The sequence below is a fragment of the Microcaecilia unicolor genome, chromosome 4 (genome assembly GCF_901765095.1).
Source record: "Microcaecilia unicolor chromosome 4, aMicUni1.1, whole genome shotgun sequence".
Classification (NCBI taxonomy): domain Eukaryota; kingdom Metazoa; phylum Chordata; class Amphibia; order Gymnophiona; family Siphonopidae; genus Microcaecilia; species Microcaecilia unicolor.
Window position 1 is genome coordinate 148,606,793 of NC_044034.1, and position 15,730 is coordinate 148,622,522.

The 15,730-nt window shown below is 44.8% G+C and overlaps 1 protein-coding gene across 1 annotated transcript in view; it reads right to left on the minus strand.

The window, feature by feature from the left end:
* Nucleotides 1-5,023: 5,023 nt before the first annotated feature.
* The window catches only part of NAV2 (neuron navigator 2), a 463,718-nt gene continuing 453,011 nt past the window's right edge, over nucleotides 5,024-15,730 (minus strand). The window contains 4 exon segments of the mRNA XM_030200720.1: nucleotides 5,024-6,829; nucleotides 9,403-9,606; nucleotides 10,303-10,421; nucleotides 11,782-11,978. Coding sequence (XP_030056580.1) covers nucleotides 6,704-6,829; nucleotides 9,403-9,606; nucleotides 10,303-10,421; nucleotides 11,782-11,978 — 646 coding nt within the window. The 3' untranslated portion in view covers nucleotides 5,024-6,703.

Below are 15,730 nucleotides of genomic sequence, written 5' to 3' on the forward strand. Positions count from 1 at the left end.
CCCCCCCCCCCCCCACAAATGCTCCCACTACACAGCAGGTAAAACAAAATTGATGAAATGTTCCTACCTGCACACCTAGGTAATGCACTGTTTTACCTATCGGCATAACTTTGAAAGTTACCCTCCAGATGCTTACAATACCTGTTACTGCCTATATAAAGATGGGAAGGTAAAATTACAAATGTGTATTCCTGAATGTGCAGAAAAGACACAGAAATTATAAAGATATTACGACTTCATAGATGTTGCCTGGTTATACTAATGAACGGTATGAAAAGTAACACGGCTGGAAAGACATATCAATAGATTTAGAAATAGTGCGTGTGTGTGTGTGTAAATAGTTCTTTTGACTATAAAAAAAGAAACTTTAGAAATCATCCTACAGGTTAAAAATCTGTATAGTGTCTGCAAATAGTTGCTGGGGGAAATCGAGTTATTCAAGCTGATCCCTTAGCAATTCTGCAAATTTTAAGAGTGTTTCAGCCAATTGGATCTCTGAATTGAAATTATTTTGCAAATCCTGCTGAGAAACACCATCAGGCCCTTGACTCAAGTGTGTGTGTGTGGGGAGGGAGCGGGATGAACATCTTGTTTACTCCAGTAGGATTTCACATTTTAAAAAGAAAGGATTATAAATCATCCAAAAGCATGAATGCTGTAGGTTGTGATTTACAAAGGATTAGAAAATGGACATGTATCACTCAAAGAGACTTTTAAGAGTGTTAACAGTTACATTTGTAAGTATCTTGCTGGACATGTTTCTGTTTATTGTATTCTGTAATCTATGTTACTGTGTGTGGGTGCCTAAAAGAAGAAGAAAACACAGGTTCTGCTGTCAAAAGACTTACAAAATCTTTTTTATTGAGTAACAAGTTTAGATGCTACTGACCTCTTTCAAGCTCTGTGTTCATTGGATCAAGATGTGAAACATGCATTTATGCAACAAACCAGAGCTGTGATTCCCAAACCTGTCTTGTGGGAACTTCAGCCAGTCAGGTTTTCAGGATATCCACAATGAATATGCATGAGAGAGATTTGCATCCTGACTGGCTGGGGTTCCCCCCAGTCAAGGCAAAAAGGGAAAGGAATATTTTCACAGCAGTCAAACAGAAGAACAAAAAGTGAAAGGTGTTGAAAAGTTCCAAGAAAACCAGAAGTCCAATATCTTCCAATGGATAAAATAGCTTGAACTATTCTGACCCAACACGGGCTGCGTTTCAGCAGTACGCCTTCCTCAGGGGTTTTAACTGGGCATAGATGCAAACCATGACAAAGAGAATAACCTTAATATCAATGAAAGCGTAAAACATCCAGTGGCGACACAGCGTGTAAGTCAAAAGACTGAACTGGTTCCTTCAGGACAGGTTTGGGAATCACTGTACTAGAGAAAGCGAGAGAGAGATATATAATGTTTCATATTATATATCTTACAAAGGAATGCTAAGGCTGTGAAAATTAATGTATGGTGATTACTAGAATGACAGAAAACTTGTCTGATTTTGCCATAGATTACGAACTCTCCAAAAGCCGCAGCTCGAAATGAACCCGAATGCACATCTCATTTTCCTCCTTTTATGGTCACAAGTATGTGTGGGATAAACATAAAGGAATCCTGTTCAGAAGGAATGGATCCTCAGAAGCTTAGCCAAGATTGGGAGGCGGGGCTAGTGCTGGGCAAGACTTCTACGGTCTGTGCCCTGAAAATGGCAGATACAAATCAAGGTAAGGTATACACAAGAAGTAGCACATATGAGTTTATCTTGTTGGGCAGATTAGATGGATCGTGCAGGTCTTTTTCTGCCGTCATCTACTATGTTACTATGTTAAGTAAACAAAACAGAAGGAATATACATAGCACCACACATTCTCGTTATTTTGAGAGATGACTTTTAGCCCTGTTTTTCAAAATCACAAGATAGAACATTAATGCAATTAGCAAACGTAAACAAATAAGGCATTGCATTAAGGATCCAGCACCAAATGATGTCCGAGAAGGCTGGTATGTGCAACAGAGGTGCAGCTCTTTTCCAACGGCTGCTGAACCATCCATTCTTTGCTCCCACGAGAAGGAAAGTGCAATTATTTATGATGGGGGTGTTTTCACGCAATAAAAATAATGAACCTCGGCACGTGTGCCCCTAAGGAGGAGGAAAACCAGACAAGCAGGTTCACAGTTCATCAGCAGCCCAAGGACATGGCTCCTCCACTTCCAACAGAGTTCAGCCCTTTGCCAGCGCCAGCCAAAACTAATTCTGCTGACCTACACCAGAACTACAGCATTTGAACATTTCAACTGAACTTCTGTACTCTGTGAAACAGACCGTAAAATGGTCATTTCCTACAGCAACACTGACTTTTTCACAAGGCTAAAAGCTCTAGGGCTGTAAGAATTCGAGTAACAAAATAAACTCTTGGGGGTCAGTTTATAGAATGTATCGTTTCCCACATGTAAACCATGTTTTACAATGCAAAATGGCTCATATAATTCTGTAAGGACATGTGTGCTTAAAAACCAGCACCCACTTTACACGCTATGGGAGAAACTCTATACAGGACGACAGAAGTCAGATGCCCAAACTGTAGGCGCTAAGTAAGTATTCTAGAACAGCAAATCTGTGCACCTGAACACTAGCATCAATCAGCAATTCGGCACAACACTTACGTTTGCAATATTGCAGGGGCCAATGTGAACACCTAAATGCAGCAGTTAGGCATCTGACAGTATTCAATAAATTGTGCGCTTAAATACTGGAATGCTTATGACCCGCCCATATGACTGCCAAGACACTTAGACACCAAGTTATAGAATAGCATCTAAAGTGCACTTACGCACCTAAATGCATTTCACCCCCATTTTGGCATTTAACTTTGGTTTGCACTCCAGAAGCTAGGTGTACTATATAGAATTAGGGGGTATAGGGGTAATACTATAGAACTGAACCAATATATAGGTGCCCTGAAGGTACCTGATAATGTAACCAGGTATGTACGCACATAAGCGCCTCAGTCACAAGCATTGCTACCAGTCATAGAGCTAGCGTAATTGTGTCTTTCACCCATTCCCAATGGAATCTAACCCATACTCACCCATACCCACTAAAATCCATTCCATCCCTACACGTACCCGCAGGAATCGATGTTATTATTTACTTGCTCGCAGCCCTCTGTTTCCTCCCGACCCCAATACCCTCTGTTTCCTCCCGACCCCAATACCCTCCTGCGTTTTTTTGGATGGTGTCCACTATTGAACTAATGAGTGTTCCAAGTCTCATTCTGGTGCTCCAACTGCTTCTCTCCGTATGTTCCAAGCCTAATTCTGGAGTCACCATAGATTTTGACTACACTCCACGTGGGAATCCTACAGCAACTTCTTCTATCCCCGCGAGAATCTTGAGGGTTCTGCATGATTCCCACAATCCCCATTCCTGTGCAGCTCTCTAGTCTAAGTGCCAGTAATATGAGCTTAGCTTATAGTGGTCTATATGTTACACGTGTAATATGTGAAATATGCGGGTATTTACAGAATCCCACTGCCTCGCTACAGATCTGGATGGGCTGGACTGGGGTTTCAATAGAAACTCCAGTAGTTGGGAACTAAAGCCAGTGCCGGGCCGACTTCTATAGTCTGTGCCAGAAAAATGGCCAGACCAGATCAAGTATGCATATGGCCACTCTGGATTGATTGTGCAGGTCTTTATCTACCAAGACAGGAAAAAACAAAGGAAGACAAGATCCTCATGTGTAGCAACCAGTGAAAATGTAATGAGGTGAAGAAAGGAGTGCCAAAAGTCTAGAAGATGTATAAAGGTCATTTCTCTTTATTCATAAAACACAATGAAAAGCAATTCTCCTGCACTGAGGAGAAAGGCAGGTGTAAAGCTGAGGTCCAGCAGGGACTGGAGCAGGAACAAGGCATCTAACAATATGAGCAGAATCTAGTGAGCAGCAGGCAGCCAAAGCACTATCCTCGCTCCTCAACAGTGCAGGAGACCACTGCCTCACTATCTGACACAACTGTTTTTTTTTTGGCATTAGCAGGGCTTTTTTTGAGGGGGTACTTGGGGGTACTGAGTACCAGCACCTTTTGCGTTGTCTGCTAACATTGACCCATGGTCCCCAAGTTTTAATGATAGAACTCAGGCTCTACACACCAATTCTGCCTTGTCATAGATTCTCTGACTGGTTGCATGGGGCCTGGCTATTATGGGGTGGGTCCCCACTCCTGAAAGGTAGCCTAGCATTTGAGTACCAGCACCTTTTTTGCTAGAAAAACACACTGGGCATTAGTAAATACATTAGCATTTCTCATCCAATTTGCTATTCATGTTGATTCTCACAATACACAAGGGCAGTGCTTCTGAACCCAGTTCTCGGGATACACCCAGCCAATCAGGTTTTCAGGATGAACATAATGCATATATATGCATGAGAAGATTTGCATATAATGAAGGTCATGCATGCAAATCTCTCCTATGCATATACATTGTGAATATTCTGAAAACCTGACTGGTTGGGTATGCCATGAGAAGTGGGTTGAGAACCCCTGCATTAGAACATTGGACTCCTGACACAGGCATTGACACCGAAATATGGCTGTGTCGACTCTGTTTTCTCCAGTTATGAGCTTTGATTTGGCAGACAATTTTGTGCCTTTTGTTGTGTTGTGACATTTATACATCTTTTGGCCTCTTTGGCTCTCTTTTCTTCACCTCACTATATTTTCACTGGTCTTTATCTGCCGTCATCTACTGTTATGTTTGTAAAATACGCTCGTATTCTGAACATTTATGCGATTAACTGGCATGTAAACGTAGCATCTGCTTTATAGACTTACCCCCATCCCCTCTAGTTTTATAGAAGTTGCCAAAAATTGAGCACACAAATTTGGACATGCGCACAATTTAACTGAATAACAAGCTAATTAGTACCAATAATTGGCTTTTTAACAAGCAATTATTGGCAGTGATTAAATTTAAAATGGGAACTTACATGCCTAAATTTTATGCACAGATAAAAAAAAAAAAAAAAAGGTTGCTGAAATAGGCGGGTCATGGGCGGAACAGGGGCGTCCCTAGCATTTATGCGTGTTGTTACAGAATACAGGAGATATGCATCCAATTTAGGCACGTAGGTTAGCACATTTCAGTTGGCCTGAAGTTAGGTGTGAATCCCGGGCCTAACTTTAAGGGTGGCTTATAGAATAGAGCTTTTTTCAGTGCCATATATAGAATTCACCCCTATATGCATTCCTGGAGGCAAAGTTTGGGCAGATTTGCAATGCAGGCGTGTTATTCCACGAAATACACAGAATCATTCACACAGGGATACCTGCCTTGGAGTAGATATACATTTGATCGAGATCATGCGTGCACAGGTTACTGTAAGATCTTGTTTTATAAAACCAAATAGCCATCTACGTTGACCTTATAAAACAAGCAAATTAGGCACGTTTTTGAGAATTTTTACAGGTACCTGTTAGAAAATTACTCCTTTCAACAAATTCTATGGTTTCTGAAGGATCAGCTGCAAATTGAGGTCCTGTGGGACCCCCCGGAATGTATTACTGAGTGCTACAATGGCAGGCTTGGGTAAGGGGAGGCGGGGGATGTTAGCACAGTATCCATTAGTTGTGGTTGTGCTGTATCGCGGCAGCCTGGAAAAGTACTCGAGCTCCAGATTAGATGAGGTAATACACAATGGAGGCACTTATGGCCAAGATGAGACACAAATCATTGCTTTCAGGAGTGGGGGACGGAAGAGAGGGGTAACGTTAAGTCTGCGCTGAACACAAGTATGCTTTCCCTTTTGAGGTCTCCGGAAACAACCTGGAAACTGTGAGGTCTTGCACCAGGATGGGGTTGGTTATTGTTTCTCTGTTAGTTGTGGTGGTTGTGGAGGATGGGAGGCGACTTCAGGTATGTAGGGAGATGTTGCTGGTGAACCAGTGTTGAATAAAACTAATAACATATTCAGTTTAAAAACAGAAACAGACCCCCTTTTAAACAGAACGCTGAAGTTGGTTCAAAGCCCAGAACAGGCCATGGAGAAGAGCTGATCTGGGACAAGGTCTCAGTCTGGCTGTGGTGTGTGCAGTGGTGAGGGAACTGGTTATAAAAATTAACAGCAAAACGGAGAGCATAAAATCATACTCTTGGGTTTGTAGAGGGAAGATTTTGCGGTTTCCCTGTTTTACTGACTTACCTCTAGCGGTAGGAGCACCCGGGTAAGCAGTTTAGCACCAGAGTTTTCTGTGGCTGACGTTAGTTAGTGAAGCTGGTGGTATACATTATACAGATATATACATATATATCCAGCACCAATATCGGCTTTTGGTTCAAAGCAGCATAGAATGATCTTCCCCCTTTATCTGGGCAATACATGGCACACAACGCTGTTTCATAGCTTTAACATGTATGTTATATTTAGAGATTTTTTTTTCAGTGTTTTAGGCATGAGTGCCCTACAGCAACCAAACATAAAAACACAAATAGTGCAGTTCTTACCGTATAAACAGGAAATTTAAAAAAAAACAAAAAAACCAAACAAACGCAGTCTGTTTAGTTGGGTTGCCTGCACCCATATTCAAGACTAAATAAAAATAAAGTCTCTTGTTCTCGAAGCTCTAATTGTCAAGACGTCCAGCCACTCACATGGGCTTTGAAATAAAAGCAGAAGCAGCTCTTCTTTGCATTGATGAATGCAATCACAGCGTGGACTCCAGGGATGAATCGAGGATGTCGTCGTGGTGGCTGTTGCTGTTGGAATCGCTGTCGTAACTTTGCAGGCCGGAACAGCTCGCTGCCTCCTGTAGCCTGATCAACATGTTCATCTGAAAAACCAAAGTGAGCCCCTCCTCAGTCTTGTTCAGCTAGAGATTTTCTTCACTAGCTGTATGGAAACACAATACTCCGCTCTTTCTGCCACTAGCTACCGGCTTTGATTAATGTCACTATAAAATTAGCATTTTTTTTTTTTGAGACATTCAGGTTGCACATCATAGCCAGGGACGGCATTACAGAGCAAGCTTGCCATCAGAATTTTGTCGTTTCTCTGTCAGATACAAGCACTTTTTCTAGACAAATTCATGGGCACATATGTCATGAACAGACTTATCATCAAGTGGAGGAGTAGCCTAGCGGTTAGAGCAGTAGGCTTCAAAGTAGGAAAGCCAGGGTTCAAATCCCACTGCTGCCCCTTTTGACCCTGGATGTTGCTTTACCACCTTCTGTCTCAGGTACGGAATTAGATCTTAAGCCATCTAGAGACAGGGAAATATCTACTGTGCCTGAATGTAACCTGCCTTGAGCTACTCATGAAAAGTGAGAACTAAATAAAAAAAAAAAATGTGAAAAGAAAAGTGACTTTGTTGAAATAATAAGATAAAATCCTTTAGAGGTGGATTCTGAGACAGAACAGGTAGAAAGTATGCCCGTAAGCAGCATTTTAGAAGGGATGTATAGAAGGAGATTTAGATTTCCAAGTCAGGATGTGTAGAGTTCCCACATTATTTTACAAGAGGCCCTGTCAAACATAAAGCCCCTTGTAAAACAGGAGCAGATCAGCACATTTAAGCCTCTCCACATGCAGAGGAAACAGCAATTTTACATAAGTTAACCGGGGGGGGGGGGGGGGGGGGGGGGAGGAAGGCACTCTTCTCCCATAGATGTGGGAACAGCTAACATCACTGCTCGTCAATCCCGGAATCAGAGGGCCCCCCCCCCCCCCCCACTCTGATCACATCCCTGCCACAACGAAAGTTTCTCCAACCCTTCCAATAAGACATCTGAGACCCCCATATTACCTGAACCTCCCCTGCCTTTGATATCACCTTCCTCAACATCCTCAACATGACACCCAAGACTCCCACATTATTCGACCCCCTCAAACCTGTCCCCTAGTGGAAATACCATGATACTACCGATAAAGGTCTCGGTTGCCAGTTTAGAGACCCACTGGCCACTAGGCTGGACTGGGCATCACTCCCACCCTACTAGGTACCAGGCCTGGACTCCCAGTAAATTAAGGGTCTCAGTCAAGGAGGTGGGGGGCTTGAAGACCAAGGCCATTTTAGCTTCTCTTGGGTAATGAGGGGGTGAGTTAGGGGAAGGCTGTTATGTGTTGGACTCATGCCCAAATGTGGGGGCCTTGGGGAGTGGGGTGTGGTTTTGCTAGTTAGGGATCTGGGGTTTCATATAATGTGAGTGTTAGGGAACCTGGCATGTGATCGGGGTGGGGGGAAGGGCTGGCATCACAGAGATCAAGCATGCAGGGATTTGCAGCTACATTTAGACGAGTCTGAGATCAGGTGTAAATTCTAACATCCAGGTTCCCTAGTGCAGATGTGTTTTCCCTTGTGAAACAGTGACTTTATATACATGTTGTCCTGCATAGACCGTTTCCCCCCCACCACCATTGGGACATCCTCAGGTTCTGCACCTCTGAATGGCCTTAGTTCTGAACCGGAATTTAGATGTCTGGGCCTCTCCATTTAGAAGTGGGGATGCTTCTAAAATAAGGGCTTTTTTAAATATACAGGTTTGCCTTTCTTCTTGTTCTCTTATCTCAGGATAAGCAGATATCAGCTCGCTCTCCAGTGTCCTGTAGACTCCAAACAGGGGCATGGAATATCATGTGCCCCTTGATAGCAGAGACAGGTAAAGTCGGTTTCTGGTACCTGTTGTCTGCAATGTAGTCTGGCAGAGCCACTATGTTAGATGGGGTAGGAAGCAGTGGCGTGGCCAGGGCCCACCCACTTAGGGCTCAGGCCCACTCAACAGTAGCATACGTTTAGAGGTAGCTGGTTGGGATCCCAAGCTCCGCCAGCTGAGGACTTCCCCCTGATGGTAGCTAAAATGCTACTCTCCACGATACAGGCATCTGCACATGCTCAGTTTTCAGCGGATGCCTGCTGCAGACTGCCAAGGTGGAAAGAAGCGTTTTCTTGCCAACCGAGATATTTTTTGGTGGGGGGGTAGAACACTTGGTGCCCACCCACCTCTTGCCTAGGCCCACCCAAAATCTGTTGTCTGGCTACACCCCTGGTAGGAAGAGGGGGTATGATAAGAGGGTGAAACTGGGGACAGAGGCAAAAAAATAAGGAACCTCTCCCATACTTCCACCCCAAAAAATAAGCAAAAGAATATAGCAAAATTAGAAAAACTAACAAAGTCATACAATGAAGTATAAGAAAAATAAAGAATTTCCCTATGGCTCCTAAAAATTTAAGCTGATGCCATGTTCTGAACAATTTCTCTACTCCTGGGGTTTTGTAGTAGTGGGCTTAAACAAACAAACAAAACAATTAAACAAAAAAAGACCAAAAACAAAATACAAAAGAAGTAAAACCAAGATGAACTAAACATTGCTAATGCTCCAGAGCCCTAGCATCATCTGAGAACTGACCAGAGGATCTCCTCCCACATCACTGCATGGGACCAGTTTACTTGATGTGCCTTCCCGTGGTACCGAGTAGCCATCAAAGCCAACGTCTTCAGGCCTGAGCTGCAACAGGGGCGGCCACTCATGCTGTTGTGGTGTAGCTGCCCATGGGTAGGTGTCCATCACCCATTTAGCAGGGTCCTCCCACGGAGTTCTCCTTCCATAAAGCTGCAACACAGGATTTGAGTCAATTCATTAACACTTCCACTCCACACAAAAGTCTGTCAGTGTACATGAGTAATTCTGCATTTCAAGCCACTACATATGAGTTCTGTTTTTAAAAGCCTGAACATGGCTAATGTTAACATTTTATTTACTTCTACCAAGTGACAGTTGAAGGCAGGCCACCACATTTTGCAGGTCTTCTCTGCATCTACATAACCTGGTCTGACCTGATAGTGAAAAACACTTAATACGATTACCACCCGCCACTGACTGCCTAAAAGCTTTTAAAAAAATATTCCTGCCCATGGAACAGAGGGGTAGGGGCATCCTAGAGGCAGAGTCTGGAGTTATACAGAGAGCTGGGGGGGGGGGGGGGGGAGGGGATTCAGCTACAGTCCATAAGTTCTAATGGTAAAATATGAGTAATAACTTTATACAGCTAATAAAAGGTCAGTGCAATGAAATGAAAACACCAGGGTGAGCTCTAAAGGCTGAAAACATTACACAGCAGGTTGGCTCTGTTTGCCGGCAAAGAAGACGCCCAAGAATCAGAGAACATGCAAAGTGAACACACTCTTATGTCCAGTTTCATCTGAGTATTAACATTCATCATGAAGCTAAAAGATCAGTTCACAGATTTTGTCCACACTCTATTAATCTCAGGCATGATCGTGCCCTACAATATTCTGTCAGTCTTACCTGCAGGCCTTCTCGGACTGCTTCCAAAAGGTACGGGATTATAGAATAGTTCCACAGATCAGTAAACCAAACTCTGGATCCATCGACATCCAGCGGACATGACAGGAAGAGACGGGGGCCTGCACAAAGAAAAGTCCCAAATGCAGTGAACGTTCAGCTCATTCTTGCACTCTTACAGGCGCATACCAATTGTGGGGCACCTAGAAAATGTCCAAAATCATGCCTGTTTGATGTCTATTTCATAAAGGCAACAAGAGCATCTATGAGCCTTTACAAATTAGACTCCCGGAACTATCCCCAGTAGTGCGCAAATTCACTCCTGTTCCCAGGCAGTCACAGCTATAATGCATCTACTCTATGCACAAACACATGGATTATATAACCTATGGATGTACCTCGCCACACTGCCCAAATACCACACCTGGGAATGCCTATACACAGACCACGTGAAAGTATGTGTTCTTGTCTAAATGCAACTACCCATCATGTTTAATAAGAAGAATGTTACTGCTCATGTCTCTCATCTCTTGTGACATCACAGGGGCTCCTGACAAAGCTACGCTCTTATTTCAAGCTACTTTTGTTTACCTATAAATATATTTCTGATGTTTTCCCTCATCTCCTACCCACAACCTATGCTCTACTAGTCAGTTACATTCCCCTTGTATGAAGTAAGTCTGTTAGACGGATCACCGTATCTGTACAGGAGCAAGATTCAGAAGCAGTGGGCAATTTATGCCGAGGAGCTCTAAAACAGGTATTTTAATCCAAGAACAAAAAAATGATCACTCAAAAATAATTACTACCTACCAAGCACATGCATTTCACAGACATGCACAGATAGTTTGGGAACCTAGATGATAGCAAAGGTCTACTAGGTTGACAAAGTCTGAACTTTCCTTTACTATTTGGCACAACTGGATATTTAAGGCGATTTAACCGGGTAGGAGAAGCTTCTGGCCAGTTAAATCGCTTGTGCCGGGCTATCCACGGATATTCAGCGGCACTTAACCAGATAGTGCACTGAATATCAGCACTAACCACCAAACACAAAGCCATTCTCTGGGCAGTCTGGGGGTAGAGTTCACACTTATGCAAGCTGCAATATTTGGTACTTAACCGCCTAAGTAACTAGACATATAGGACCACATAAAACACAGTCCTATCTTTGTCTGGTTTAATTTAGGTATCTAAGTGCTGAATAACTGAATAAGGGATGGCTAGCCACACAAACTCGGATATTTCATGCTGCTGCCCGGACACAGCCCAGGTCTGAATATCTGGGCATAATGCTGCACCCACAAAAACACTGACGGACAAATATTTTCGCCTATGTGAATATGGTCATGGAACTGGAGGGGAGGGAAAACCAAGGAAAAAGGACCAGAAAACTCTTCCACCTCTGTGGTTTACAAATTTCTTTTCCACATTGGTTAGCATACATGAACTCCTACACAGAAAATCAAACAAACTTCTCACCAATTGTGACATCGGAAGAACTGTGAGCCTCTAGGAATTTGTTGAGATGTTGCCAGACCTTAGGAATCCAGTCAATAATTTTAACCAGCTCGGTGTTTCTCGTTCTGCAGCCAATTTCAGTTTCAATTAGCTTCCTTCTTAGAAAACGACCCAGAAAGCCCTTCACTGGCTCAGTATGGTTGGCACACAGCACCCATCTATGAGATTCAACAAACACACTTTTCACTTGTGTAGCCCTAATCAAATTACTTTTAACCTGTACAAAGAGCAGGACAGATCACAGATGCAGCATCGTTCACAACAGGAGATAAGGGCCTGTTGTGTAATGGATTGCAGAACATATGCTTTCACTGGTCCAGTACTGGGTCTAGACTCTTTTGATGTAATTACATAAAGGACAGGTTAGAATAACCAAAGGAAAAAAAAGTGGAAAGTATAAGAAATCAAGGTGGCCATTTTAGAAGTATCTATGTGTATAAAGGTGAAATTAGGCCTTACCTGCTAATTTTCTTTTCTCTAGACCCTCTAGACCAGTCAAGATGCTTGGGCAATGCACGCCTACCAGCAGAGGGAGACTAAGAACACTTGAGTTTGGATACTGTATATCTGTCCTGTGCAGAACCCAACCAGCCAATATACAGATAACAGAGAAAGAAATGAAGAAACAAAAACACTATAGAACTCATACTTGGACCCGCCCTCCCCCAAAGCAAAAACACAAGAAAACAGGGAGGGCTCTGGAACAGTCTGGAGGGTCTAGAAGAAAGAAAATTAGCAGGTAAGGCCTAATTTCACCTTCCTCAGCAACCCTCCAGACCGGTCAAGACACTTGGGAAGTACCAAAGAAGTAAGCCACTAAGGACAGGACCTCCAGAAACCAGAAGTCAAAACTGCTGCCCCAAAACCAGCATCCCCTTTCACCTGTACATCGATTCTGTAGTGTTTCACAAAGAAATGCAAAGAAGACCACACCGCCACTCTGCAAATGTCCTGCGGTGGAATCAAAGTGCTCTCTGTCCAAGAGGTAGCCACCCTCCGAGTGGACTGCACCTTAAGTGTCAACGGCACATTGCGACCCTTGAGCAAATAAGCTGAAGCAATTGCCTCCTTCAGCCACGGGGCTAGAGTCACCTTGGAGGCCGCTGTCCCCTTCTTTGGACCTCCACACAGAACAAACAACCTATCCGAAGCACAAAATTCCTGTGTCCTCCTCAGATAATGGCACAAAACTATTCACATCCAATCTCACCATGTGACGCGGATCTGAATCCCCTGCTCTATCCTCCAAAACTGGCAAGGAGATAACCTGATTCACATGAAAGTCCGAAACAACCTTGGGCAGAAAAGATGGAAATGGCTTTAGCAAAATCTTTTCCCTGGAAAAAGACAAGAAGGGTTCCTAGGTTCCTTACAGGACAAAGCCTGCAACTGAGAAATCCTTTGGGCTGAAGATATGGCTACCAAAAACACCGTCTTCAAAGTGAGATCCTTACAGGTGCTCGCCTCAAGCAGTTCAAAAGCAGCACACACCAGAACCTCAAAGATGAGATTCAAATCCCACTGAGGCACCAAAGGACACCACAGGGGACTAAGAAGCTTCAACCCGCGAAAAAAACATACCACATCCGGCGAAGAAGCCAAAGACAACCCCTGAACATTCCCCCGAAAACAAGCCAAAGCTACGACCTGCGCTTTCAAGGAGGACAGAGCCAGACCTCTAACCAAACCATTCTGCAGAAATTCTAAAATCTCTGCGATCGAAGCATGCAAAGGCCGATAAGATCTACCTTGACACCAGCTCTCAAAAACGCACCACACTCTCACATAGGCCAAAGAATCCGACCACTTACGTGACTGCAGCATTGTAGAAATCACCTTGGGGGAATACCCCTTCCTCCTTAACCGAGCCCTCTCAAGAGCCAAGCCGTAAGCGAAAACGGAGACAGGTCGGGCATCACAATGGGACCCTGATGCAACAAGTCTGTCTTCTTGTACAACAGCAACGGCTCCTGCACTGCCAGATGGACCAAGTCTCTGTACCAAGGATGGTAAGGCTAGTTTGGAGCAACCAGAATTACCGGGCCCATGTATAGTTCGATCTGCCGGAACAACCAACCCACCAAGGACCACGTGGAAACATGTAAAGCAACATCTGAGGCCACAGAAGGACCAACACATCAATCCCTTCGGAACGAGGATCCCTCTGACTGCAGTAACGAGGCACCTGAGCAGTCAGCTGTTGCCATGCGATCCACCTGAGACAGACCCCATCTCAACACAATGCGGTCGAAAACTGATCGATGAAGAGATTACTCGCCAGAATCTAGCGTGTGTCTGCTCAGAAAATCTGCTCATATATTGTTCATGCCGGTGACATGTAGAGAGGTCCTGAAGATGCGCTTCCACCCAGTGCACCGCCATCTCGTCTGAAATTGCCTGACTCTTCGTGCCACCCTGACGATTTACATAGGTCATGGCCATGGTGTTGTCAGAGAGGACCCGCATGGATCTGCCAATGATGAGCGGTTGGAAGGACTCCAGAGCTAACCGGATCGCTCGCGTCTCCAACTGATTGATCAACCAGCGAGACTCCTCCATAGACCAGTGATCCTGAGCCACCTGCCCCAGACAATGAGCCCTCAAGACTGGCATCCATGGAGAGCACAATCCACCGTGGTGACTCCAGAGGCATGCCCTTCTCCAGTTGAGGTGTGCAAAGCCACCACTGCAGACTGCGCCGGGGAGTCCCCAAAAGGGGAAGCTGCTCCTTCAAATCCTGCTCTGTGGAGACAGAGAAAGAAGAGCTTGCTGCAGTACCCTCATGTGAGCCCTGGCCCACAGAACCACTTCCAACGCTGCTGCCATCAAACCCAGGACCTGTAGGATCGGGCAGCAGGGGGGGTCTCCGACAGGAGCTGCCAAATATGCCCCTGCAGCCTACTGATCTGAGAGAGGGGCAGAAACACACGCCCCACCAGCATGTCGAACCAAACCCCCAGATATTTGAGGGACTGAGACAGCTGTAGATGACTCTTGGCTGAATTCACCACCCAGCCCAGAGATTCCAGGAACTGCAATATTTGGCCGGTTGCTCTCTTGCTCTCCAAACGAGACTTTGCCGGAATCAACCAATTATTGAGATACAGATGGACCAAGATGCCCTGCTTCTGAAGAACTACTGCCACAACCACCATTACCTTGGAAAACGTCTGAGGCGCAGTCGCGAGACTGAACGGCAGAGCACAAAATTGAAAATGCCTCCCTAAGACAGCAAAGCGAAGAAACCACTGATGTGCTACATGAGTAGGAATGTGCAGATAAGCCTCTGTTAAATCCAGGGAAGGAGATACTCCCTGCGCCAAACCGCAACTATGACCAAGCGCAATGTCTCCACGCAAAAGAATGGAACCTTCTCAGCCCCGTTGACTCGTTTGAGATCCAAAATGGGTAAATAGGAGCCCTCTTTCTTGGGCACCACGAAATGTACAACGTATCTTGAACAACCCCCGCCTGGAGATGAGAATGGAACGGCGATTTGAGAATCAAATCTGGAAGCTGTTGCGAACCACCTTGAGAACCCACTGGTCTGCTGTGATCTGGGTCTACCTCTGGTAAAACTGGCTCAACAGAGCGCCCACCTGCACCAGAGGCTGGACCCCTGCACCTTCAATGAGAACTATGCACCGATCCAGAAGCCCCCGAAGCGGGGTTGCGGCCTCCACGACACCCCCTGAAAGGACTACGTCCACTGAAAGAAGCAACCTCTGGGAGCTCCCCCAGACCTACCCAGCCTATAATGCCTAGCCTCTCGAAAAAGGCCACGTGATGAACCACTACGGCCACCCGGTTTAGACTGAACCTCCGGAAGCCGAGGAACCTTAGCCTCTCCAAGACTGTGCACCTACTTATCCAACTCCTCTGCAAACAGCATGGAGCCTTTAAAGGAAAG